Genomic DNA, 24,226 nt, shown 5'->3' with positions numbered 1-24,226 from the left:
GACCAAAACATTGAAAAGGGGACTCTTCTTTGAGCCTGCCTCTGGATGGCCTCCCTCCAGGCCAGCTGACCCTGCCCAGGCAGCCCTGGTAACTTTCTGGTCATGCCACCAGTTTTGTTTGCTTAGAAACCCGGAATATCTTAAGGCTTCCATGGAATGGTTAAATAACACATTTATTTATTAAATTCTTTAAGCACCTCTGTGCAGGTCCCTGTGCTAAGGGAGGACACAATGATGCACGAGACACGTTCTGAGCCCTCTGGGAGTCAAGCGTCCAGCAGAAGCAGGAAGGGCAGTGGCTAGAAGTAGACACTGATCAGAGTAGTTTAAACTCCCTTTCTCCACTTCTCCATGTCCCCGAGTCCCAACCCACTGTATCTGTGACCCCAACACTATGGAAAAAAGGGGGCCTGGGGACTTCATGGGCAAGACCTTAGCCTTGGTGGCATCTGATGGCTTGGCCACACCCTCCCAGAGACAGCCTCCTCTCCAGGCTTCTGAGTTGCAGCTTCTCCTGGGACCCTCCTGACTCCTTCGCCTTGAGGCTTCCCATTCTCTGTTTTCTTCCCGACAAAGCTGGTGCAGCCCCAGGGCCACAGGAATGGCACCTGAGCTGTGCCGACCCCATCGTATCTCCAACCCAGGCTTCCTCTTGAGCTGCGCCTGCACATCCATGCTTGACCCAGAGGAAACGCAAACCCACACCCCCAGAACCCACTCTACCAGGGAGTGGTCCACATTTGCCGAAAAGCAAGGCACATGTCAAGAGAGAGGCTGGAGGGAGCCAGACGGAAGTGTGGAGACTGAGTCTGAGGTGGAAGGTGCAGGAGGCCCCCGTGCCCTTTGTTTGAGCTGAGAGTCACTGCTTTTAGACCTGACGTTAACCACTCAAACCTATTAACCGAGAAAACAAAACTGAGCTTTAAAGTAATAACTTCAAAAAATGACAGGAATATTGTTCAGCCTCAGAAAGAAGGAAATTCTCACACGTGCTACAAAACGATGGACCTTGAAGACACCATGCTAACTGAAATAAGCCAGTTACAAAAGGACAAATATTGTGTGATTCCACTGAGGTCCCTCAAATAAGCAAGCTGAAAGACACAAAGTAGAACAGACATTGTCAGGGGCTGGGGGAGGGGGAAGGGGAGTCTTCAGTTTGAGATGATAAAAATGTCTGGAGACGGATGGTGGGGCTGGTTGTGCGACAACGAAAATGTTCTTAATGCTATGAGCTGCACACTTAAAAATGATTAGGATGGTAAATTTTATGTGTATTTTATCACAGTTAAAAAAACAAAAGTATAAAAGAATCAACACAAGTTTGCACTGTATATACAAGAGACCTGAGATGACATTGATAACTGTTTCTAAATGATTAGTTTACAAACACTGTGTTTGTTGCATATGTGATGTATGAGTCGTGTTAAAATTTTATTTCTTATTTCAGATAATTGACCTAATTTTTTTTTTATCCTCCCCTGAGGACATTTTTCCATTTTTTTTTTTTTTTTTTTGCTCAGATAGAGTGGGAGGGAGAGAGAGGAAGAGAGAGGAAGAGAGAGAGAGAGAAACATCGATGTGAAAGGGACACATCAAGTGGCTGCCACCCGCACGACCCAACCAGGGCCGGGGACAAACTGCAACCAAGGCATGCGCCCTTAGCGGGAACCGAACCGGGGTCTCTCTGGACCGCAGGCTGATGCTCCAACCGCTGAGCCGAACTGGCCAGAGCAATTGACCTAATTTTTAACACATGAAATGCTTACAAAGAATAAAGATGTGAAATAATTATTTTTTAATATGAGGAACTAAGAAAAACCTCATGTCTGTCTTTTCTTCTGTTTATTCTTACAGACTCCAGTTAATTAAGCCTAATGAAGAGGACAAGCCAACATGAAGGCAAAAATGTTAACTGAATAAACAGCCTTAGTCTTTTGTCATTAACTTAAGAATTAGAAGAATAAAGATTCTGTAAATGGTATGGTAGAAAAAAGCAAAAGGCAATTGAAAAACTTCATGAAATTATCTATCTATCTATCTATCTATCTATCTATCTATCTATCTATCTATCATCTCTCTATCTCCTTTTAAATACATTTATTTTCCTTGGAGACACTGGTCTGGCTTTGCCTTCTTGTTTTGACACCAAGCAGAAGCAGATGGTCCTGGGGTTAGATTTTGTTCTAGGGGAACCAGCCTTTTCAGTTATTTGAAGTATCGGTGCTGTCCAACCATTGCTTGTCCTCGAATCTCTAGACAGAAGTCAACGCTATTCTTACCCGTTTTTACTTCTTAAGTAAGGAATTTTTTGGGTTTCAAAAAACAATGACGAGTGAGCATGACTAATCTTATTTTCTTCCCCTTCTGGAGTAAAGTTAAGTCCTAAGTCATTTATTTCTAGAACACTGAATTCCAATCAGGTGAGAAGCAGATAACAAACTGCTCCTGTTGGAGGACAAAGATACTGCCCAGAAATCATAGCCCAGCTCATATGAAGAGAGAATCCCACCCACGCACTAGACTGGGGAGGGTGGGGTTCCCCGGTGGCTGGAGAGGACCCTGGGCTGTGTCCTGCCCGCTGTGCCTCACCACCTTCCAAAGTTGGGTAGGAAGGTCCCAGGACATGGGCTGCGTTTTGTGGGTAGAGAGCCCAGGCCCAGAGAACCAGAACCTCCTGGTGAGCATGGCAAATAGTCCTCTGGACTGTAAAGGGCAAAATGTGTCTCTGCATGGGCTTTACATTCTTTTACAGTCAGTAGAGGGGCTTGTATAAATGCACCAGCATTTCGGAACATTCCCCAGGTGATTGCTACATTCAGTGCAGGTTGAAAATCCCTGCTTAATCCAGAGGTGGAAGCTTTAGATGCCTGGCCCCACCCCAGAGCAGAGCACTCAGAATCTGAAGAGCAGGATCGGAGCGTTACAATATTACCAAGTTCCCCAGATGATCCCAAAGTCCTGCCAGTCCAAGGTCCACTGGTTTCAGAGAAAACCAGAGGCAAATTCTGCACATAAATAATAGTTTCAGATCTGTTTTTTTTTTTTTTTTTTTATCCTCACCTGAAGACACTTTTGCATTTATCTCCAGATAGAGTGGGAAGGAGAGAGGGAGGAAGAGAGAGAGAGAGAGAGAGAAACATTGATATGAGAGAGACACATTGACTGGTTGCCACCCACACAACCCCAACTGGGGCTGGGGACAAACTGCATCCGAGGTACATGCCTTTAGCGGGAACCAAACCCGGGTCTCTCTGGCCCACAGGTCGCTGCTCTAACCGCTGAACTAAACTGGCCAGGGCCAGATCCAATTTTTTTTTGAGCAAAGTTTTAGATCTAGAAGAACACAGGGTCTCGGTGAAGAAATTTTGAAACAGGGATAGAAAAGAGGAATTAGAATCTGTAAAAAGTATTTTACTTTTCTCCCCCCAACTTCTTTGATGGGACTCCATTGATAGGAACTGGGAGAGAACAATGTTTGTCTTCCATCTCCTGGCAAAAGCAATTCCATTGGAAAGGGACAGTGGTGTGCTGCTATTAGTGTTACTAGTATTGCTACATTACTAGGAGAGATAGGAGAGGCAGAGAGGAGAGGAGAGGAGAGGAGGAGAGAAGAGAAGAGGAGAGAAGAGAAGAGGGCATGTGCACTTACAACTAGATGGGGGAAGTGAGCAGAATTTTGCTCATTTAATGTGTCCTGTGCATACTTTGCTCCCTGCACAGGCAGCTGGAGCTGAGTGACTTGAGTTTTCATTTTAATCAAGAGCAGAACTGACAACTATCTGCATCGTTCCTATAATTGGGTTGCTCTGGTTTCTCCTCGAATCATTTGGGAGACTTGAAAGATTTCATTCTGCTTCCAGACCCCAGGAAATCTGTTAAGGCTTTGAAAGAATGTTTCATATCATGCCTGGAAGGTCTGTTCCTATGTGGGGGTGGGAACCAGACCCAGTACTAGCAGGAAATGTTACTAATCTGACCAACATTCTACTAGCCTTCATCTAAAACATGAATGGCTTTTGCTAAAATTGCCATTTTTGTTTTAACTTTGTAGCGCTTTAAATATGCAATTACAATGAATGTGTTTGCTCTTTTGTAACTGTACAAAAGCCAGGGCAGACAGCTGATAACTCACTGTTATCATGTGACCTAGTGAGAAAAACATTTACTTTTCAAAACTGGCATCTTGATGTTGGTCAGCACACATAAAAACTGATGTCTACATGTTTTGGCATAAGATTTACCAATCATTTCAGACTATTTGCTGTTAATATTCCTTGTTTTGCAACAGGAATGGGAGGCTGGACCATCGAAGCTGACGACTATGATGGAGGAAATCCTGTCTGAGCTAAGATTGCCAGGGGAATGGAGAAGGCAGGGAGAGCTGGTAGAAAAGGAAAAGAGACTATTTCAGGCCCCTATTTGGCCCTTGATTGTACTTGGACAGTTGTTACAATAAGGACAATGACTAAGTAAGGCAGAAAGGGAAGGAGGTGGTTTTCCTCCCTGGAATTTCCAGCTGGAATCTTCCTGTTTGAATCCACCCACTGGCTTTGCTCACCTGGGTGCTCAGGAGGAAACAGGTCTGTCTGTGTGTCCTGTTCATCCTGACTTGTGGAACGGCAGCAGACACTGCATTTTGCTAACGCCCTGCGCGGGAATGGCAAGGGCAGGGTGAGGACGGTGACCTTGTGATCTTTCTAGGAGAAGTTCTTTTCTAGGATTCCACTGTGATTTCTATGCCATGTTGCCAGACCAAAGCCTCTTGAGTTTCCTTGCTGTGTTAAATTACACTGGGGGTCTCAGTTATTTGAACAAGATGTTCTCTGTTTTTAAGTCTTTTCACTTGTTCTGGAAATCATTTCATTACACCTTGACCTAACTTTAATTAAAATGAAAAATTTTTGCTGCTACTTCTCAAATTTATAGCAATGAAAACAACTGCCCAAAGGCAGCGCAAAGATGCCCCTGCACCCATCTCACCGCGTGAACTGTGTGCGCGCCGCTGAGCTTGTCCACGGCTCAGCCTCGGGCACCACAGGCACAATGAGGATGACAGGATCTCACCCCGATTCCCTCCTGCATCCCTTCGGACCTGCTGGCCTAGTGTACCCATGCCCTCCTTTGTGCTGCTGCGCCTGGGTGGGCACAGTCTCCTCTCTTCTGCCTTGAAGGCCACCTACAGAGAATATCCTGTAATACCCTAAACCTGGAGCCAAGTACCGTTAGCTACCATTCAGCAAGCACTGCAATGATAAGATCACTAAGATCTTTACATGCAATTTCTTCTTTTCTTCTCAGAGCAACTTAGGAGGCAGGACTATTTTATTTCCGTTTTAGACATGCAACTAAAGCTTAAAAGCTAAGTAACTTGTCCAAAGTCATGCAGCCCAAGTAGCAAAAGCAGCTTTCCAACCCAAGACCCAAGCTGCCCTTATTCCTTGTAAACCCTATGCCATTGTCCTGCTCTTTCTTTAGTAATCTCCTCTGAACAGCATGGTTCTAAGTCTTGAGGGGGTCTCTGCAGGTGTTTGCTGATGAGTATAATCACTGAAATCCGACGTATTAGAAGACTAATCTAGTCAAAGCAGGAAGAAACTAGGTCTCAAACAGGGAGCTCTCTATACATGGATAATCCCAGATGACATATTTAACTTAAAAATTTTGGTCACACAGATGGACAACTCGTACCCCTGAACCCAACACATGTGTACTCAGAACACTCCAACCCTGTTGCTTCTGGCCTGTCCTTGCTCTGGGACCCAGACCTGAGCCCATGAGAAAATTGATGTATATAAACTTGTGAGTGAATATTATTCCTAGTAGGATCAGACATGATCATTTGGCCATCGAATTCCACATAAATGATCTCACCATGAACTTGTGACACAGTAAGTAGCATTCCCATTTCACACGTGAGGAAAAGGAGGCGCAGACAGGAAATGGCTTTCCCCAGTCTTCAGACTCAAACCTAGATGCTCCAACTCTTTTTAATAGACCCCACCTGTCTACCTGTTGGCACCTGGGAAACGCCAATGAAAAACGTTAGAACAAACAACACAGCAGTAAAAGCAGCCTCCATATAAGGAAGTTGGCTTTGTTTCAGAAAAAAATGGATTCTGTCATCCTTCCATTGCTGACCATGGGGGTCTCCTGCAGAGCTAAGATAATTGTAGGAAGGCCTCTTACTCCCCAGGGGTTTCAGTACAGCTTTATCCAAGTCAGGACTGACCGTTTTCCAAGAGGCTCTCCATCTGCTCTGAGATACTCGGGCTGTGCTTACACATCCCTCTCCACTTTTCGTGGCTGTAGTGAATGCACTTTTATGGCCTGGCATTTCGAAAAGGACCTGGAGAAGGAGTTCCACAGAAACTCTGTTCTGCCTCTCAGATTCCCCCTTACCCGCTCTCCTGTCTTCTCTGGTCAGCCACTGTGGGCCTCTCCCAAATGCAGCCTCTTTAGTCTGTCTCACAGAGTTTACGAGCTACTCAGCCCCCTGCACGCACAGGTCAGCCTCCCTGTAGACCCTAAAGGGACTCTGAAAAGGACAGGTCTGCCTGATGTGCCCTAGAGGCAGTCATTCTCCTGTCCTCTGCCTGGGCAGCCCTTTTAGAAAAAGGAGCCGGGAGCATCCAAGGGCCGTGTGTGCATATGCGTGCTCTATGCTCTCCATTTCTCTCTCATCTGTCTGTCTGTCTATCATCTGTCTATCTCTACCTTTTATCTCTGTCATCTATATCTATTATCTATCTCTATATATTCCATGTAAATAATATATACATATATTTTACATATAATATACATTACACGTAGGTAAAATTAAATATTATATATATTATATACCCAAAATCTTGTGGATTTTGATACGCATACATATTTTAAAGCTAGGGATCTGCCAGCCTAGCACCGTGGTTAAGAGTAGAGGCTTTGGAATCAGCGAGTCCTGGGCTTCATTCCCAACTTTATTTCTCATTGATCTTAACAAGTACCCTAACCTGTCTGTGCCTAAGTCGGCACATCTACAAAGTGGACTAATCACAGAGTTGCGGGCACTTAGCAGGTAATGTGTGTCAGCGGCTTAGATTAGTTCCTGGCACCAATGTGCTCTACCAACGGGAGTTGCTGTGTTTCTCCTGTGGGACATTTTAGCTGTCCCTGGGGGATGTGGAACACTAGAAGCACCTTCAAGGGTTACTCTTTCTTATGTCGGTCCCAGGGTACCCAACAAAGAACCCCCCAGAGGTCCCCTTCCTTTTCTTCAACCTGGAGTCATGTCAGTGAGGTAAGGACAGAGGAGGGAGGGCTGTACTGGCAGGTCCCCTGGGGCTGGTCTGTTTCCTGCGTCCCTCCTTCCTGACACCAGCCTGCAATTATTGTACAGTCCTTGCTAATCAGAGTCTCTTTTCTCTAATGGACAAACCAGAGTCTCGGAGGCCTCCCACGGAGCATGGATCTTTGATCATGCCCGCCAGCTGGGGCCCTTTCTTCTGTTCTCACAGGCCCACATGTCTCCACAGAGAGTCACACATCACTCCACAGACACAGTCACACAGCCCAAAGTGCCCCGCACGCAGAAAAGCATAGTTATGTAACTTCTACCAGGTACCAGAAAATCAGTCCATGTAATTCAATAACACAAATTCTTCTGTAATTCCCACACGGAGATCACTGACCTGGGCAAAAGCAGCAACATAGGAATTTTATGGGTGGGGTTGAAACAATCCGTAGGAAAAAATGCAAATCTTTCATAGATGGATCAATGAGCCCTTTATCATCATATACAGCTAGCTTTATCCAGTGAGGGGGCAAGCATTTTCATTTGGAAAAAAAAAAACCCACAGGGAAAAAAAACTACATTTTTATCTCATCTTTTATTAGTTGTTCCATGACTATATTCCTCATCCAAAAGATTTGTTTGAAAACTTTCAACTAACTCATTTTTTTTTTTTTTTTTTTTTTTTTGTGGTACATGCCTCTAGCGGGAACCGAACCCCAGACTCTCTGGTCCACAGGCGATGCTCAACCGCTGAGCCAAACCAACCAAGGCTAACTAACTCATTTTTATTTGCCATCTTCGCTCACTTACGGCGCACTCGCTTCACTGAGTGCTTTCTGCGTTCCAGGCCCTGGAGCACACAGTGCACTGAGCAAGTCCAGGAGGAACAATGTAACATGTCCTAAACACGGATGTGGGAACAGTAGTTGCAGTTCAGGAAGAGAAAGACACATGTTTAATGTCTATTGAGTTATGAATGATGACTTAAAATCATTGATCTCACTTCCAGTCAAGATGGTGGCATAGGTAAACACAGTATCACCTCTTCCCACAACCATCATTCAAAATTGCAACTAAACTACAGAACAACCACCATTCAAAACTGCCTGAAATCAAGCTGAATGGGAGTCCTACAGCTACAACATTTAAGAAGAAGCCACACTGAGACTGGCCCCAGCGTGGGGTGGCAGCTTGAAAGGCACCAGAGACACATGCAGAAGAACTGCGTTGTTTGGCATTGGGGTGAGGACTGGAGGGGCAGCTTTCTCCTGGACAGACATGCTGATGCAGGCCATTTTCTCTTTGGCGAGCCCTTCCCCACAGGGTAGGCAGACACAGCCATATCTGGGACTCCAGCAACTTGGCTCATACTGTTTGCCCCACTCTGGTGATTCCCTGAGGCCCTGCCCCACCCAATTTTCAGGCCCACCCAAGCTGTTTCCAGTGGCTTTTCCATAGAATTGGCCTGTCTTGGCTCCTGTTTCAGATTTTCCTAAATTCCGTCCAAAAAAAAAAAGCATCTCCAAACAGGACATACAAATGGCCAAGAGACATATGAAGAAATGCTCAACATCACTAATCATCAGAGAGATGAAAATTAAAACAACAATGAGGTATCACCTCACACCCGTCAGAATGGCTGCCATCAACAAATCATCAAACAAGTGTTGGCGAGGGTGTGGAGAAAAGGGGACTCTAATACACTGCTGGTGGGAATGCAGACTGGTGCAGCCACTATGGAAAACAATATGGTGTTACCTCAAAAAATTAAAAATTGAACTTCCATTTGACCCAGTGATCCTGCTTCTAGGAATATACCCTAAGAAGCCTGAAACACCAATCAGAAAGAATATATGTACCTCCATGTTCATAGCAGCACTATTTACAATAGCTAAGATCTGGAAACAGCCCAAGTGTCCATCAGTAGATGAATGGATAAAAAAGCAGTAGTACATATACACAATGGAGTATTATGCAGCTGTAAGAAAGAAAGATCTCTTATCCTTTGAGACGACATGAAGGGACCTGGAAAGTATTATCCTAAGTGAACTAAGCCAAGCAGAAAAAGACAAATACCACATGATCTCACTTATTTGTGGAATATAATGAACATAACAGTCTGAGGAATATGGTAGACCCAGAAACATGGAAGTAGGGCACAGACTGACATCCCTCAGAAGAGGGGGTGGGGGGTGCGAAGAGATAAACCACAGAACTTATATGCATGTACGCATGACCAATGGACATGGACAACAAAGCCGGGGACAGGGCCGGGGGATGGGGAGGGGGGTGCCAATGGGGTTAAAAAGGAGAAACATCTGTAACAAAAAATATTTAAAAATTTAAAAAAAAAAAGGATTTTATAGTACATAAGCATATAATCCCCTGCAGAGATTCTACTGTTAACATTTTATTTGATTTGTCACGTATCATGCAAAAAAAAGCAGCATCTGGCCTCAGCGAGCCCCCTCCCTCTCACTAAGTAGCCCCAGGCTCGGCACTAGTAACAGCCAGCCTTGGTTCGCAGCTTGGTTTTGCCTGGGCACCTCCAAGTCCAACACAAGAAGCAGCCATCTGCAGATCACTTTGTACCTTATGCCTGATGGTCCCAGCTAGAACACAGGCAGTGGCTGACCCTGTCCCAGAGCCAGCACACCCAGTAGACATCTTTAGAACACAGCGAAGCACCACCACCCAACCACCTACACAAGTGACACACTCAAGGATTGGACTCAGTGGGTACCAGAGCCCTGGTGAAGTAAGTCTTGCTCTGTGTGGTGGACTCCTACATAGCTGGTCCTCCAAGGTAGTGAGAGGTCAGTGGCCAGTGGGCATAGCCAGTCCTTGAAGCTGATTAGCCTGAGGAAATCACTCCCATTGATGTGCCAACAGCAATCAAGACTCAATTACAACAGAAGTGTGTACAGTCCACACAAGGGGTGTACCTCAAGGGCACAGCTGGGGTGAGCAGGGAGGCTAAGCCACTGGACCCTACAGGACACCTACAACAATAGGCCACCCTAGGAAGCCTAGGAGACACAGCAACTCTACCTTATACAAAGAAACAAACCAGGGAAGTAGCCAAAATGAGGAGACAAAAAAACATGTTCCAAATGAAAGAACAGAACACAACTCCAGGAAAAGAACTAAATGAAATGGAGATAAGCAATCTAACAGATGTGGAGTTCAAAATACTGCTTATAAGGATGCTCAATGAACTTAGTGAAGGCCTTAAAAGCATAAAAAAGGACCAGTCAGAAATGAAACATACACAGTCAGAAATAAAGGAAGCACTAACTGAAATAAAGAATGACTTACAGAGAATCAACAGTAGAGTACATAAAAAGCCAAGAAGCAAACCATCGATTTGTAATATAAGGAAGCAAAACACACCCAATAAGAACAGCAAAAAGAAAAAAGAATCCAAAAAAAATGAGGATAGTGTAAGGAGCCTCTGGGACAACTTCAAGCATACCAACATTCACATCATGGGGGTGCCAGAAGGAGAAGAGAAACTGTAAGAAATTGAAAACCTATTTTAAAAATAATGACAGGAAACTTCCCTAACTTGGTGAAGGAAACAGACAAGTTCAGGAAGCACAGAGAGTCCCAAACAAGATGAACCCCAAGAAGTCCACACCAAGACACATCATAATCAAACTGCAAAAGGTTCAAGACAAAGAATCTTAAAAGCAGCAAGAGAAAAGCAGTTAGTTACCTACAAGGGAGCTCCCATAAGACTGTCAGATAATTTCTCAAAAGAAACTTTGCAGGCCAGAAGGGAGTGGCAAGAAATATTCAGAGTGATGAAACGCAAGAACCTACAATCAAGATTACTCTATCCTGCAAAGCTATCATTTAGAATCGATGGACATATAAAGAGTTTCCCAGAAAGAAAAAGCTAAAGGAGTTCATCACCACCAAACCAGTATTACATGAAATGTTAAGGGGTCTTCTTGAAGAAAAAGAAGATAAAAAATATGAACAATAAAATGGCAATAAATACATATCTATCAACAATTGGATCTATAAACAAAATGAACAAGCAGAACAGAAACAGACTCATAGATACATTTTGTTGGTTGCCAGATCGGGAAATGGGTTAAAAAGGTGAAGAGATTAAGAAGTACAAACTGGTTGTTAGACTGACATACCTCAAAGGGAAGCGGGGAGGGGGGCAGGAAGAAATAAACCAAAGAACTTCTATGCATTTATGCATAACCAATGGACACAAACAATAAAGTGTGGGGAAAGGGAAGGGGTGGGTGGGTGTGGAGAGGAGGGAGTCAAGAGGGGGAAAGGAGGGACATCTGTAATACATTCAACAATAAAGACAAGTTTTAAAAAAATTGTTCTCTAATGATAACTAAAAGTCCCAGCAGTTTGAGAGGACACTCTAATTAGATTTTGAATGGGTCTCAATTCTAAGGAATGGAGGCTCCAGCCAGGTATAAACATTCTGAATCTGCCACATGGGTACTCTAACAGATGAGAGGCCGGGGTGTCCTTCAGGTCACAGGGCTGCAGGCTACTGAGAGGAGATAGGGTGTGTATGCAGAAAGCTACAAAACAGAACTGGACAGGGCCAGGGGACAGAGGCTGCTCTGTTCCTGCAGGGTGGTGACAGAGGCAAATGTGCAAGGTGACGGCCACTGGCCATTGGCCATCCTTGCTCTTGGCCCCTTTTCCCCCAGCCCGTAACTGAAATAGAAGTCGTGGCCACCTGGAGATTGCTAACTCCAAATTCCACCACAGTGTCCTGTAGGGACTGCGTGTGGAGGTGGGGCAGGGACACTAGACATCCCAGTAGAGCCACTTTCTTGCCACCCACCCAGTTTTCTAGGCATGCAAGAAGGTGGGGGTGGTCTCTCCTTTTCCATACAGCACCTACAAACTCTGGCCTGACAAATCAGCCAGGGCTAGAGGTGTGAGCACTCATGTGTAATGTCTCCCTGGAAATGACACCATCATGCAATCCTGCCATACCACTGCAAGCTCAGGAAACAACCGTGTGACTGTTTTCGCTGCCCAGTCGGTCAAGAAGAGGGAGGCTATTGCAGCTCCCGGCGGAGCCCCTTTGAGATGCTGACCTATGAAAACTCCATCAGGATGTCTTTCCTCCTCTCTCTTTACATAGCACCCCCCAAGTTAGGGGGACAAAAGCCTTTTCCCCTTGTGGGGCACTTTTGCTATTTTCCAAGTACACAGGAGTGCTTTTTGTTTACTTAGTCTATGAAAGAGTGGGGCCGCATTTTCCTCTTGCCTGCCACATCTTCTGTTCACTTGCCTCAGACTTGCTGCTTCTCAGCTTTTTCTTTGCACTTGTCTGGTTTATGCATGCCAAATGTGACTGGCCCTGGGCTTCCTAGAGCAGGTTTTTATTTGAAAATAATTTCGATTTATAGAGAGGTTGCAAAGATAGTGCAAAGCATCCCCTATACCCTCTGGCCAGACAAGATGATACTTTATTAACATCTTACATTACCTTGGCACATTTCATCAAAACTAGAAATTGACATGAACACATGAAACTACAGACTCCAACAGAATTTTGCCAGTTTTTTCACTAATAGCATTTCTCTCTTACAGGATACGCTCTGCACTTAGAGGAGCACTTTTATTTATTTTTTCAAAACAAAAGTACTTGTTGCTTCAAAAGGCAGCCTTATTCAAGGCAGCAGAACACAGGCTAAGAGAACGCCCAGTGCACATCAGCAGTCTGCCAGGAACAGCAGGGAGGTGCCAACATGAGGAGACCAGACCCAGGCACTCAGGGGCTATGTGTCTAGTGGGTAGGGCAGAGCTTACAGGGAGAGTTGCCAGAAACCTGTACTTCCTTTGAAATCCATTCCCTGACCACATGGCCGAGATTGGACCAAATGCCATGGGTCTTCCTAAGATTAGATATCCCCTTCTCCGTTCATGAATAATCAAAAAAAAAAAAAATCGCACCACAGGGAAGCCCCTGAAATCAAGGTTAGTGAGTCATTCAGTCCTTCATCTGTCCCAGGAGAGTCTCATTAACCGAAGGAGCAGATACGAGAGGAGAGGCAGCAGATACGAGAGGAGAGGCAACATCCAAATGACCTGCCCATTCTCTCACGTCAGATGATTAAGTTCCATTCATTGAATCCCAGAAGCCTCTCACACTCTAAAGATAAAAAGCCTGATGCAGCATATTTACTTTTAAGTCATATCCTGAAGCAGCCCAAATGCTTTCCTGGAAAAGCATTCCTAGTCCCGATGTTACAGCTGGCGGGATGAGAGCCAGCTCTGCCCTGCGGTTTCAGCTCAGGGAAGGGCCTGCGGCAGGTGCGGGCACCGTGTGTTCTCAGTTCTGACTCTCCAGCTCACCTGGAGCACCCCAACACGGATACCACACAACAGGTCTTCTTCAGTGTTCCTTCAGGCCCCAGAACCAAAGCACTGAGTGACTTGCTGTGGGGTCAAACAGCTAGTTAGGAGCCAGGTGGGCATGAAGCTTAGATGTGCATCCTCGGCCCCAGAGGCCACCACTACTGCACAGATCGCCTGGTTTACAAGCGGACTCAACCAAGCCTGGGGTTCCAAACTTCACCTGCCAGCTGATACCAGCAGATCCAGCGAGGGCCAATTTCAGAGCTTTCTCTGAAGTCCTCTCGTCAAAGATAAATACTCTTTTTCAGATTAAAAGAATAAAACATTCCAAAACCACCTTTTGCATAGTGACATCGTCATCAGACATAAAGTTGAAAAGTTAGATTCACTGCCCTTTCATTTTCCCTTGAATATTCTCTATTATTTAATTGGGCAGTGTCACCTTTTTTTTTTTTTGTTTTTTACCTTCTTGCCAAAAGACAGATAATCCTTTGACTTATTATTTTAGCAAAGTTTTATTTTCTATTCTAGAACTTTTTTTACTTGAATTTCATCTTCTCTCTCTCTCTGGTTCCGAATATACCCACAGACAAGACTAGAGCCATGTTCCCCTGTCCTGTGTTCGTACCTGCATCTGTTCTGGGATGTGATGATGAGTCCCTGGTGTCAGTCACTGTAGCCAAGTCAAATAAGCCACCAGGGAGGATTGCTTTAGTTGCCTCCCGAGATGTGCTTGTTTTTCCATTAAGGAGGAGCCTTGTGATATTTTCCTTCTGAGGAGTCCAGAGTTTGAACTTTAGTACTAAAGCTATAGGGAATTCTAAGAAAGAATTGTCCTCCATGATTCTTAAATAGAGCATCGGGAATGGCTTAGCACTATACATTTTTCATAATTTATCAATACACTGATTGAAAGGAGAAGAGAAAACCTTTGGAACACATTGCTTCTGTTTTTCTCTCTTTCCTTTCTCTTTGGGGGCAGAAGGAAAGGTACAGCCGTGTGCAGGAGTGTCATTTTTCAAGTGACTTTTCGAGGACGTGGAGTCCTAGAAGGCACTCTGGAAACTGAAGCTGGTCTGAAGGCAGCCTGGAGCCCAGCATTTCCAGGGGTACACAGGGCTACACCCTGATACCTATGAGAATCTCAAGTCTGTGGCCGGTCTCCTCGGTTGAGGTCATGAGGTCAGCCCAGTTCCCCTGCATATTTAATCTAAAGGAAAGAAGGTCTTTGTTCTCTGGAATTCTCTTCCTTCCAGAATCACACAGGACTGGTCTCTTGTATCTTCAAGGCTGCTGTTCCATCTCTTAAGATAACTAACAATGCCCAGCATGGGCTGCAGTGCGCATTTTTGCTTTTAAGTCTCCTCAAAGGCCGGGAGCATGATGCTACAGGAACCTTCCCTGACACCGGCCCAGCAGATGCCTCAAGCACTTGCTCTGTGCCACACTCCAGGGCACTTCACACACGTCCACTCATCTGACAGCCCACAACCCTAGAGATGGATACCACTGGTAACAGCCCCATTGCAGGACATAGGGGTGTGGTGAGCGCCAGGGATAGGCAGCTCATCAGCTGCGGAGTTGGGAATGGCCCAAGGCAGCCTGCCCTCAGAGTGTGGGCTGGTAAGCATTATACTTGCACTGCCTTTTAGGAAGGCACATGTGCTCAGCACCTTGGCAACCTGAACAACAGCAAGTGCTGCCCAAGGTTGCACAAGCGGAGCACATGTGTTTATAGTGGGTCCTGAGCCCAGGATGCCCAATGGGATATATGCTTCCTTTTCTCCTTTGGGTACCTGGTCATATTACTCCCCCTTTGCACTGGGCTCCTACTCTTCAGAGCAATGCAGTGGGATTGGTGGGGGGGGGGGGCACCTTTCTAGGAACCAGGCTCCCAACACAACACACTGTTAGTTACAGTTAAGAGCAAGGAGAAAGCACAACCAGAGGACTCAAATACTGAAACTCAGAAGCACCCGCACTACTGACTTATAGTCTGATCCTGGGAAGCTTAGTGCAGTGAACAAGCGTCTGGGTCTAAATCTCATGTCTGCCTCTTATAGAGAAACCTTGGGCAAGTTGTTTAAACTCTTTGTGCCTCTGTTTTCCCATCTGTAAAATGGGGGTGGTAATAATCACCTACCTCATAGGTGTGTTTTCCTATGAGGCTCAGAACGATTATGACATACAAACTGGCACATAGAAAGTACTCATTCAGTAATTATTCTCTTTGCTAACCATTTGTAGCTGTTACTGCTCAAAAGCTTTTCAAGCGACAATAAGCAGCTGTTTTTCCTAAATTGACCTATTCCTGGAAAGAGTCCTTGGTACAAATAGGCAATGACGCAGGATTCTTGAGCATAGTACAGAAATAGGGGAGGAGCTGACCTTGCCACAATTAAGAAAGATATTTTAATGAATATAGTTAAGGATCAAAAAATGATTTAATGAGTAACAGGTATTAAAGCCAGTTGTCAGTAAGAAGTTAATAAGTAGAAGATCTATTGTTGAGCATCACAAGTTGCATGCCTGTTGAATAATACTATTAATAGGTCTCTAGTAAAATAACTCAGGAGCATTTATCTGTTTTTATTTGTAGATTTAGAATCTAAAGCCCAGGGACTTGAAATAAATTGACAAGTGATTCCACTGTCTCCCAACACAACACTCTAACTCAGTGGTTTTTTTTTTTTATCCTCACCCAAGGACATTTTTCCATTTTTTGTTCAGATAGAGTGGGAGGGAGGAAGCAAGGGAGGGGGGGGGGAGAGAGAGAGAGAGTGTGTCATGGATGTGAAAGGAACACATTGAGTGGTTGCAACCCGCACGACCCAACCAGGGTCAGGAACAAACTGCAACCGAGGTACATGCCCTTGAGCAGGAACCGAACCCGGGTCTTTCTGAACCGCAGGCTGACGCTCTAATCACTGAGTCAAACCGGCCAGGGCAAGATGTCTGCATTTTTAACCAGCCTTTTCTAGGTGAGTGTAGGGGTCCAAGGACTGTACTCTGAGAAGCACTGCTAAGCAATAAATGCTCTTGGTCTCATCCAAGGATGACAGAGCTCAGAGACTCAGGTGAGTGTGTAGCATCTAAGAGGTTCTGGGGGAAGGCAGAGAAGGGCATTACATGTGATAGGGCACTGGCCTTTGTAAGAAGCTGGGAATATTCTCTCCCTGTTCAAAGTGTGGAAACCAGGGCTCTAGATTTATGCGTAGAGCTATGTTTAGGACCCAGATATTCTGACATGAAGCCCTTTCCACCAATTTAGGATCAGTCCTAGATAAGAATCCCTGGGCTTTCACTATCCTCAGGAAGGAAAACATTGATACTACAACAGTGAGTCTAGAGAACAAAGGGGTGTGGGAGACAGTACAGCCAACACACCCACATTCAACAGGACTCAGTGCTTTCCTTTCTAGAAACCTCGTCCTTGTTTGAGCGTGTGTATTGCTTTAGCTCATACATCTGAATCAAGTCCTATAAGGTCATATGTGCATCGGGACCCAAAAGGGTCCTGATCTTCTTACATTAGGAAATGTAGAAAGGAAGAAACAGACCTGAGTTTTAAGGAAACTTTGGCCTGGAATGTTCTGGTCAAAGTCTCTGACTTCCTTTCTGACTTCCTAATCCCTGAACTGGCGCAGAAGGCAACAGAAAAGGTTAAAGGTTCTTTTCCAAGCTAGGGTAGTTCTTCCTTGCACACAGTCTTAGAATCTTTGTAGAGAATAGCACAATGTGAAAATAACAGAATTTAAACCAAACCTCAAATACAGCTTCCCAACGCCCCTGTGTGTGCACACTACCCAGAGTGGGAACCCTCGCGGAAAGGAGGAATTCCAAGCAGGAATCCCTGGGAAATCAGGTGCCAGAGAAATCACATTCCAACACAGCACAGAGAGGATGGGAGGATGGGGTCCAGGACACCTAGGAAGTCCCCTCGATTTTCAGTTCCAGTTTAAACATTTGCGTCCTCAACTGAAGACACCCACCAAATCTGCGGCAGTTTAGCCATGCTACATAAAGCTCAGTGAAATCCCCTAGAGCAATCGCCACAATGACAATACTGACAGGGCTGCCTGGAATGGCATGGCCGCTGGGGTGGAGGGCACAGAGTAAACAGGTCACAGGTGGGGGCCTTGGCAGCTCTCACTGGGGCTCTTCCAGGGCCAAACCATGTGTCCAGCCATTGTTTCCTCCATCCCAAAGGTTAAATGGAAGTACAACATTGCAACTTGTCCTCCTCACTCCGCCCATTCCTCCCAGGGGCTTTCATTTAAAAGAAGAAAACCCTCTGCCAAGGACAGTACAGTACCTAGACACCAGCTTCTGAGTTCCAGAAAAGCGTTTCTCCTCCACACCCTGGCAACTCATTGCCATGTGACTGACAGCAGCCTTCCCTGGCTTCTAAGGCTGGGGCTTTGCCTAAACGTAGTAAAAGGATGCCACGGGCTACGTTTTTTTAAATGGTTGGCTCCCGTGGAAGGGCCGACGCCTGTAACACACAGATCGATGGTAGGAAATCTAAGGGAAGGCAAATCGGTTAAGTTCTTGGGGCAAAGTGAGCTTTCTCAGAACCTGGGCTGGGCAAGGGCTGCAGGACACAGGCACACACATGCTCAGGTGAGCACGCAGGAGCTGCCTCTGGCAAAGCCACTCGGTGTGTCCCAACCATACTCCGGCGCGCGAATCAAAGCCCGTGAACGGGAGTCAGGACTTACCGCCAGGACGCTCTGGGCCAGGAGCCCCACCGTCACGGCTCCCAGCAGCAGCCACCTGGATGGGAGAGGGAAGAAAAACGCAGTGAGCGTGCGGCCTCGGCTTGGCAATTCCCGAAAGTTACACAGGGACTAGGCAGAAAGTCGCTTACCGCCGCAGGGCAGGGCCCGACGCCGTGCACTGGTCTCTGTCCATGATCCCAATCCAGCCACTCTGGGCTCGGGTCGGTCCTTCCTAGCGTGAAAGGCAAGACAAAGCGGGCTCAGCTAAGGGGCTGCGGACGGAAGCATCCTAGCCGCCGCCGCCTCCGTCTGCGGGACGCGGGAGAGCGGGGTGCGCCCACCACCTCTTCGCAGGGGTGACGGGAGCAGCCCCACTTCGAGATAGAAGAAAGAGGGGCCCTCCCATCTAGGCCTTAGTTGGTGCTGCTTAGCCGCAGCCGCTCGACCCCCACCCCTCCCATTCCTAACAGCCTGCACAAGGTGCCCAAGTCCGTGCCCTCGGCCTGGGTCTCGTCGCCCCGGGGTTGCTCTCACCTCCGGCCCGGCTTCCGCCCCTTAGAAGCGCCCGCCCGCGGCACAGCAGCAGCGCGTCGGCCCTCTCGGGCTCCCCGGGGGCCGGCCTCGGGGCCCGCACGTTCGCCCTCCGTTCTTGCAGCCAGCAGGCGCGGGGACGCTGGGTCGCGCCTCGGCAGCCGAAGCGCAGAGCCCTGGCGTCCGGTGCGCGGCAGCCACACTCCCGGGGCCGCGCGCTCCCGCCGCCTCTTACCCGCGCCGCAGGGTCCTCCCCTTTGAGACGCCGCCCGCGCGCCGCCGAGGGGAGGGGGCAGCGCCAACAAATTGAGGAGCTCGCCTGGCCTCGCTCAGGTCTCCGCTGCAAGCCGCCGCGCCCCGGACAGTGCTCGGCGCTCGCGCCCCGGCCCTCGGAGCGTGAGCCGCCCTTCGCGGCCCCCGAGCGCCCGACTGCCGTGCCCCACCGCCAGCCGCCGGTTGCCGCCGCCCCGGGCGCGCCACCATGGGGCCCCGGCTCGGCGTCTGGCTGCTGCTGCTGCCCGCAGCCCTTCTGCTCCACGAGGAGCGCAGCAGAGCCGCTGCGAAGGTGAGTCCTGGCCAGCTCGGCTCCCCGGCGCCCCGCCCTGCGCCCCGGGCACCCCGCGCTACCCCTTTGTCCCTGGCCCGAGCCTCCTACCCGCCCCTCGGGGGTCGCTCGTGGCACGGCCAGGTGCACTCTCCTCGGTCCCTGCTGGTGATCCCTGTGGGCTGCGTTTACACATTCATTAGGGAGCCTCCTTTGTTGTGGCCTGGGTAGGGGTGAGTTAGGGGACTCCTCAGGGCCGGGGGCAAGCGAGCAGAACTTGGTGCGCACTCTATGGGGTGAGTGTGCCCGGGAGTCCTCGGGATTTGAACTCGTACCGCCGGGCGCTCAGCGGCTGGCCGCCTTCACCTGCCCTGGGTGCCCGGGTGAGTCGGGGGCAGGAGGGGCGGATACACGCTCCCCACGCTGCAAGGAGCCCCACACATGTGCCCAGGCGTCTCTTTGGGCTTGTTTCCCTCGTTTTTGGAGACGCTGGTGGTTGATGCTGAACAGTCTGGGCTGTTTGCCTGGAAACAGCTGTATCTTAGCTTTCCCACGACTTTTATGTTGCTGAAGCACGCTCAAGAACAGGAGTGGGGCTCTTCTGCAGCACAGCTTTACAACGTTATCACACTCGACCCATCGCTTTAATTAATATGTACCTCGAAAAATTATAACCACATTTATATTTGAGTATGAAACCAAAATGAAACTACATCTCATTGTTCTATGTACAAATTGTTTTCCTAGTTTTCATTTCCTCCGGCTATGTGCTTGCCCGGAAAGGAGCTGGGAGTTCAGTTTGCAGGGGTAAAGGCTTCCAGCTCTGGACTGTCCTTGATGTACTGTTGTCCTTTCCTTTTTTCCTTCCCTTCAGACAGAATCAAGATCTCAGATGTTTCCCAGTGTCAAAGCCCTGTAGACAAAACCGCTCGAAGATGTAGTTTCTAAACACATTTTGCACCCCCCCCCCCCAACCGAATGTTTAAAAATGATTTTGCTACTTGCCACATTACCCAATGACTCTTTTACTGTTTCAAAATCCTAATTTTGCTCTTAGGTGGTTGTTTTTAAACTTCTCTTCTGGAAGAATGAATTATATTCACTGACTCCACTTCACTGTATATAAATTATTAACTGTTACATGCCAGAATAAAGTAATATGCACACATGTCTCATCACTAAGAGTTTGACTTGTTGCTGGCAGTGCCTCCATGGGGCATTGAAAGGACTAATGATTACATGAGCAGTTAACTTCAGATTGTTGCTCCTAGCCCAGCATCTAGCCTCTCGCACTGAGGTCAGTTATTTAAACACTCTCCAGTGAGGATGACAAACTACTTTCAAAAGAGGAGGCTTCAGAACACTTTATTTGGGTGTAGAAATATTGACCAAAAGATGTAACATGTCCAAGGAGGGATTGCTAAACCTGATGGCAAGCTAATGAGAGAAAGTTCTCTATTTAGAAATATGAACCTCTGTTTAGACTTAGACTTTCCGATTTATAATATTAACAAAGTGAATCTAATGATAAGAGCTAACTTTTCAAACAATCAAGACTTTAAGAAATGAGCCACTCACTTATGGAAACTCCTGTTTCTACCTGGGGAATAAAACTCATTACTGTTGAGTTGGGGATTTTTTTCCTTCCCTTTATTCTCAAAAGCCCAAATATATTCCTGTCCACTAGCTTTGCACTATCCCTTAAGGCATTACATAGTTGTTTCTTTTTTTTTAAGAGATCTGGCATGTGGACACTCTGATCACCAATAAACTGGACAGATATTATCATTATACTATACTTTTGCTGGCTTAATTACAGAGAGCTGCATTTGACTTATGGATGTAAATCTTAAATAGTCTAACTTTTCATGCCATCAATAACATTTTTTGCTTAACTCCTAACAAAACCAGCTGTTAGATATACCAAAGAATTGAAATAACTTCAATATTGATTCAAGCAAAATATCATCTAGAAATACATTTTGAATGATAAGATGGTATAAATCAAACTAATTTAAAAGCTAACACAAATACTTCTTTGATTACCTGCTCCTTCAGAGTATCTGAATCACATTTGACCTGCCCAAACATCACCTACTATGTGCTGGGCACAAATGGCACTTATTTATTTAATTTTCATATGGAAGCCTGTGTGATTTTACATTTTACTATATCTGCTGTGGTTATACTGTTCATTTACCAGTGGATGGATTTTCTAAGCCAATGGTTTTTGCCATACCTACTCCAATTCCTTTCCCCAACTTTTCTTTCTTAGGCAAGAAAGGAGGAACAGGGTGCTAGCCTGAGACCAAAATGTACTCCTAGTATTTTGATGGCAAGTACCATGTGTTCTCAGTCATGCAGTCAGACTGAACTGAATAAATTGTTCTTCCTGCAGCGTTCAAATTCCCCCCTCCAGCTGGTCTGTGTGATGTTCCTTAACAAATTATTTCTTGGGGTCAGAAATGTGAACTCTGCCCAAAGTATGGTGATGCCTACTTATCAATGTTGTCGTCTCCAGACCATGAGTCACCACTCCTGTGACTGAATGACTTAGAACTCAAAGGAGGAGAGATGTATTTCCCATGGGAGTTTGGACCGTGTTCGGCTGGAAATGTAATTTAAATGAGAAGATTGATTTCTGATCTAGTCCCAATGATAGCAAAATGAACCCAATATCTTGGGAGTGAGATTGGTGATGATATAATTAAAATCATCATGTTCTATAGAGAATTGGACCAGGGTTAAGAGAAGCATCTCTAATATCAACCAGAAGAAATAATGTACATAAATTATGTGTGTTTAAGAGTGGTACTCTTACAAAATTATTAGTGGTGTGTATTAGTCATATTATACAGAAGAGTGTGATTTAGGGACAAGAGGATCCTACCTTTTGTGTCTGCTTTGATTAAGCAGATTATTTTGGACGACTCCCCTCTGCCTCAGTTTCCCTGGCTGATCTGCCCCTGCTCCCAGGGGTCCATTCCTTCCTTCTTCATTTTGTACATGCTCTCTGAACTCTTCTTCATGCTGTGCACTCTGCCAGATGCTGGCCATGAAACAGTGACTGGGATCTACCCTCTGCCCCCAGTAAGATCACAGTCTAGGGAGAAACACCGAGAAAGAAACAGGCAAATCTAACTCACGCTGGTAATTATTACAGTCAGGGCAATCTGAGGGCCTCAGAAGCACCTAACCCAGCTTTGGGGTACTCAGGAAAGCTTCTGGGAGGACATCCCACTTAAATCTAAGAAAGAAATAGGAACTATAAACCTAGCATATGTTGTTTTTTTTTTAATATGCAGTATTATGGGACATCATACATGGGTGTGGTAATTCTACTTTGTCCTTTCACAAGTCTGGGGGTCTTTGCATTTAAAAATGACCCTAAAATTCCCTCTTTGAGATACCAAGATGTCATTGTTTCTCTTATCAGCAATCCTGATAACTGAACTTTTGTTTCTGAGGGGTAGAGAGACAATGAGGGCAAGATCTAGGAGAACAGCTAGCTGTAAGAAGCTCGTAGCTAGGGCCCTGAGGCTGCAGGTACATGGGGATGTTTAGAGAGGGGCAGCATGGGTGACTGATTCTAGGCGGGAGTGCATTTAGGAACTGACCCAGAAAACCTACCCTCGCTTGGGCAAGGACATGAGGGAATTCACAGAGCCCTGCATTATTCATTAACAAGACTGTTGGCAGATTTCTTGGTACTGGTAAGGATGGCTGTAACTCAACAAGTTCAGTTACCTAGTTAAGAGCTGGTAAAGATTTTCCAGACAAGTGACTTCCTAAAACAAACCCTTTTAGAAGTCAGTAGGGCATCAAGAAGTGAGTAAATGACAATTCTTGTTTTGATGAAATATACAATGTTTGTTATAACAATTGTTCCAGAAATTGAAAAAGAATTAACCTCATTAAAATGTCTCTCAGATTTGGTATTTTGAGTTCTTGAGCTAGAGTAAGCAAAAGCAACAATAGAATGCCTAAAATAATATCACTAGAGCATTGTTTTTCCTGCTATTATTAAACAACCACTAAAAAAAAATCAGCAATAGAACAATACAAAAGACATATTCCTACCATTCTTACTCATACAATGAAAGGGGATGTAAACCAGAACATGTTTCAATTGTCAGTTTCTTTTACAGAGTTTAACACTCTAAGAGTTAGTCTGGGTTAATATCTTTATAGTCTGGTACACAATGAGCTGGGTCCATCCTGTGTTTCTCTTCCATTGTTCTCTTGGTCTTACTCCTGTAACATGAGTCTACTCTAGTTTTCTTTCTATTTTTCTGCTTCTTTTTTCTTCTTCCTCTTCCAAAACTCTCTGTACCATGGGGGTAGGCCTCAGCTGGCTTCTTTCTTTTCTCTACCCTCCTCACCCTGAGAGCTCTACTCTCCAAACCTTTTTTTTTTTAAACTCCAGTTTAGTATCTTCACATTCCCACGGAACATGTTATCTGAACTGTCCTGCTTTGATCGCAGACTTAGGAAATATGTCCAGAACTGAATATATTATCTTTTGTGTAGATCGAGTGCACGTCCCAGCTCTCCCATTTTGGTCATTGGCACCTCTGGTGTTTCCTGATGCATGGCCTCGAGACCATGACTAAATTGGTGGCCTCATCCTTGATTCTTTTTTATCCTCCATGTCACTCCGTCATCAGGTCAACCCTTCTTTCTACATGCTTCTCAGAGTCCCCCCTGCTCTGTCTTTCCGTGGCTATGGCCCCATTTGAGGTCTACTCACCTTGTGCCAGGATGGCCACAAACCCTCCTGACTCCTGCCCTTGTTTG

The 24,226-nt window shown here is 46.1% G+C and overlaps 2 protein-coding genes across 2 annotated transcripts in view; one reads left to right on the top strand and one right to left on the bottom strand.

Moving 5' to 3' along the window:
- The window catches only part of COL4A2 (collagen type IV alpha 2 chain), a 181,700-nt gene extending 162,753 nt beyond the window's left edge, over window positions 1-18,947 (bottom strand). Inside the window, exons 1-3 of the mRNA XM_036250136.1 lie at window positions 18,889-18,947; window positions 18,504-18,586; window positions 18,355-18,409 (exon numbers count right to left, since the gene is read on the bottom strand). Coding sequence (XP_036106029.1) covers window positions 18,355-18,409; window positions 18,504-18,547 — 99 coding nt within the window. The 5' untranslated portion in view covers window positions 18,548-18,586; window positions 18,889-18,947. The remainder of the gene's footprint in view (window positions 1-18,354; window positions 18,410-18,503; window positions 18,587-18,888) is intronic.
- Window positions 18,948-19,366: 419 nt separating this feature from the next.
- The window catches only part of COL4A1 (collagen type IV alpha 1 chain), a 146,140-nt gene continuing 141,280 nt past the window's right edge, over window positions 19,367-24,226 (top strand). Inside the window, exon 1 of the mRNA XM_036250137.1 lies at window positions 19,367-19,450. Coding sequence (XP_036106030.1) covers window positions 19,367-19,450 — 84 coding nt within the window. The remainder of the gene's footprint in view (window positions 19,451-24,226) is intronic.

The sequence above is a fragment of the Molossus molossus genome, unplaced genomic scaffold (genome assembly GCF_014108415.1).
Source record: "Molossus molossus isolate mMolMol1 unplaced genomic scaffold, mMolMol1.p scaffold_m16_p_9, whole genome shotgun sequence".
Taxonomy (NCBI): Eukaryota; Metazoa; Chordata; class Mammalia; order Chiroptera; family Molossidae; genus Molossus; species Molossus molossus.
This window is presented reverse-complemented; position numbering and strand designations above follow the sequence as displayed.